At 43.5% G+C, this 2,792-nt stretch overlaps 1 protein-coding gene across 1 annotated transcript in view; it reads right to left on the bottom strand.

Moving 5' to 3' along the window:
* Nucleotides 1–549: 549 nt before the first annotated feature.
* The window catches only part of LOC119591441 (facilitated trehalose transporter Tret1-like), an 11,848-nt gene continuing 9,605 nt past the window's right edge, over nucleotides 550–2,792 (bottom strand). The window contains exons 7-9 of the mRNA XM_037940181.1: nucleotides 2,402–2,681; nucleotides 2,021–2,220; nucleotides 550–1,296 (exon numbers count right to left, since the gene is read on the bottom strand). Of these exons, the coding sequence (XP_037796109.1) occupies nucleotides 1,042–1,296; nucleotides 2,021–2,220; nucleotides 2,402–2,681 (735 nt within the window). The 3' untranslated portion in view covers nucleotides 550–1,041. The remainder of the gene's footprint in view (nucleotides 1,297–2,020; nucleotides 2,221–2,401; nucleotides 2,682–2,792) is intronic.

Here is a 2,792-nt window from a genome sequence, read left to right on the forward strand (position 1 = left end):
CCATCCTATCGCATCATCCCGCGGCTTAGTGAGCCTTGTTCCTCAACGAACATGTCCCCTACATCCACTTGGAGATGGGACCAACCCTGACTTTGATTAATGGAGAATGCAGGCGATGGGAATCATGTGTAAGCATGGGCTCTAAAGCCGCTTGGGGTAATAGATCTGAATGGTTATCTCAGTTTTGAACTTTATTACAAACAGCCAGTCCATGCCAGATTTGGGGTAACAGAACTGTTATCTGTAGATAATGAGCACTAGTTATTTTTGTTGTGACGACGTTAGAAGAACAGGTCACCTTTTTGGATTGCTTGTGTTATTACAGTCAATATCGTCAATACCATTATCATTATTGCCATGAAAAGATAGGGTGTCCTTCGTATTCGCCGTTATGAGAAACAAAAAAATTATAATAGTTATTCTTACACTACTCTGCAAGGGAATGTGACGGGAAAACAGAGTATCATGTCCATACAGTGTCAGATAAAACATAATAATAAAAATAATTTAATCAGGAAGGTGAGACAACAGCTTCGAAATCAAACTCGATTGATATTCAGGCCTTTACTAGTATAGAATGTAAACAAACCGGTGGATGAGAAGGATTAAAATTTTGTAACAAGTAATGTAACTTTTATCTTTCAAATATACTTTATTCGTGTTAGAAAGATTAAATACAATATCATGAGGCAGCAGCATTTTATAGTTGGCTAAAAATACTTTTCAGCCATTGCCTATCAGTGGAAACGACAAAGAAAAGATATTTATTTCTTATCTCTATGCAGCACAGATAATAACCCTTTGCTTGTAACAACCAATGCTGAAATGAGTAGTATTTGCTGAAAGAGAGAAAGAAAAAAACATGGAAAACACTTCTTTCAGCTTTCAGTTGGATCCACATATATTATCAGGATCCCGGTACAATAATAAAAAAGTTAACTAGATCCGGAGAACAGAAAATGCGTGACGATTGTTCGGTAGTCTTGGCAACTTTTGGGGATTTGACTTTAGCTTGACTAGTTCGCCTCATCCTGGAGGAGACTAGTGCACCTTCTCCGTGACCTGGGACGTGGAGGGGAAGGTGCTTCCGTAGGCAGGAGTGTATCCTTCCCTTCCTGCGTGGGAGAAGGACGTGAGGGCGGTGCCTCCCACGAAGGCGTGCTGGAGTTCCTCGAGGGTGCGGCAGTTGGTCTCCGGCAGGAAGAAGAAGGCGACGAGAGCCATGATGATGAAGAAGGAACCGAAGGCGAGGACGGCGTCTTCGAGGCCGATGGTGGACGTGAGGTCGGGGAACACCTGGGCGGTCGGAAAGGTTGGGATCGTAAATTGAATTCACTGACAATGGCACGCAAACCTGACTTACGCACGGACGATTAGATTAATCTGCTCAGATACGTGAGTATTGCAGATTTTATGAGCTAAACACGGTGAAATTAGTTTTAACAATACGATTTCCAGTTTCACAGCTCATACATAAATGATACGTTGGACAAAATAAACATACAGAATCGGAAAACCAAAAAGTATCACGCAAACGAGCACAGATCCACTACTAGATATATACAGAAACTCGTAACTATTCAAATATATAATCAGAACTTTGATATAATTCCTAATCTTAAAATTATCCTGCAGACAGGTGCAGACTGGCCACTGGCTATCCCGCATACAATCAAAACCCCATATTTATTTGTGTCATATGTAAGCAAATCCAGATACATTCAGTGCCTCAAAATTCTCAGATTTAAAAGTTCCCTTTCACATATATTCGAAGCCTCAATATTATCTCAGAATCAGAAATTATCGTTCACATAGATTCAAAACATTTAAATTATCTCAGAATCAAAAGTTACCTCTTTCACTCATATTCAAAACTTAGAAATTATCTCGGAACCCAAAGCTATCCTTCACATAATCCCCCTCCCCCGAAAAAATGCCCCCCCCCAAAAAAAAAAAACACTAACACAGCCTGGTACACGTCCCTTGCCAGCCATCCTACATCCACCCAACTCCAACAAACCTCAGTGATGACGAAGAGAAGGAGAACGAAGATGCCAGTGCAGAGGGAGGCGCCGAGAGAGCGGACAGGCGTGGGCAGGAGTTCTCCCAGAAGGATCCAGGGTACAGGACCTGCGCCAAGACCGAAGGATGCGACGTACACCATCACGGCTGTCAGAGGGATCCAGGAAATGTTTGCATTTCCGCTGTACAAGACTCCACCTGAGGATAAAAGCGTTCCATGTGTGCCATTGTTTTGGAGTACAATCGTATATGCGTGTTGTCTCTTTTAGTTGATCGAGTATCGTATTTTTTTTTTATAGTTTTTATATATGATGCTACCAAAAAAATCTTACTCTGTAGAACTACCTATATGTGGAAATATTTACTGGTACACACACACCTGTAACGAACATGGAGAGGCCGCAGACCACGGACGAGCAGATGAGCAGCGGCCGCCTCCCGACTTTGTCGATCGTGATGGCCGAGATGAAGGTGAACACCACCCTGCACACGCCCAGCAGAACGGAGCACGTGAACGGGTCCAGCTGCACGCCCGCATTCTCGAAGAAGTACACGGCGTACATGAAAATGACCATGGCGCCTCCAAGCTCACGGAGGATGAAGATGGACGTGACGAGGAGGACGGGGCGCCAGTTGCCAGGGTCCTTTAGAGCTCGGAACTGGAGGCGGAAGGAGTGGGGGGGGGGAGATGGGAAGATGGGTTTAGGGGCATAATATTTCTAAAATTCATATATGCTTTTATCTTGACATAAATTCAGGAGTTGTGACCT

Source organism: Penaeus monodon, chromosome 28 (assembly GCF_015228065.2).
Source record: "Penaeus monodon isolate SGIC_2016 chromosome 28, NSTDA_Pmon_1, whole genome shotgun sequence".
NCBI lineage: Eukaryota > Metazoa > Arthropoda > Malacostraca > Decapoda > Penaeidae > Penaeus > Penaeus monodon.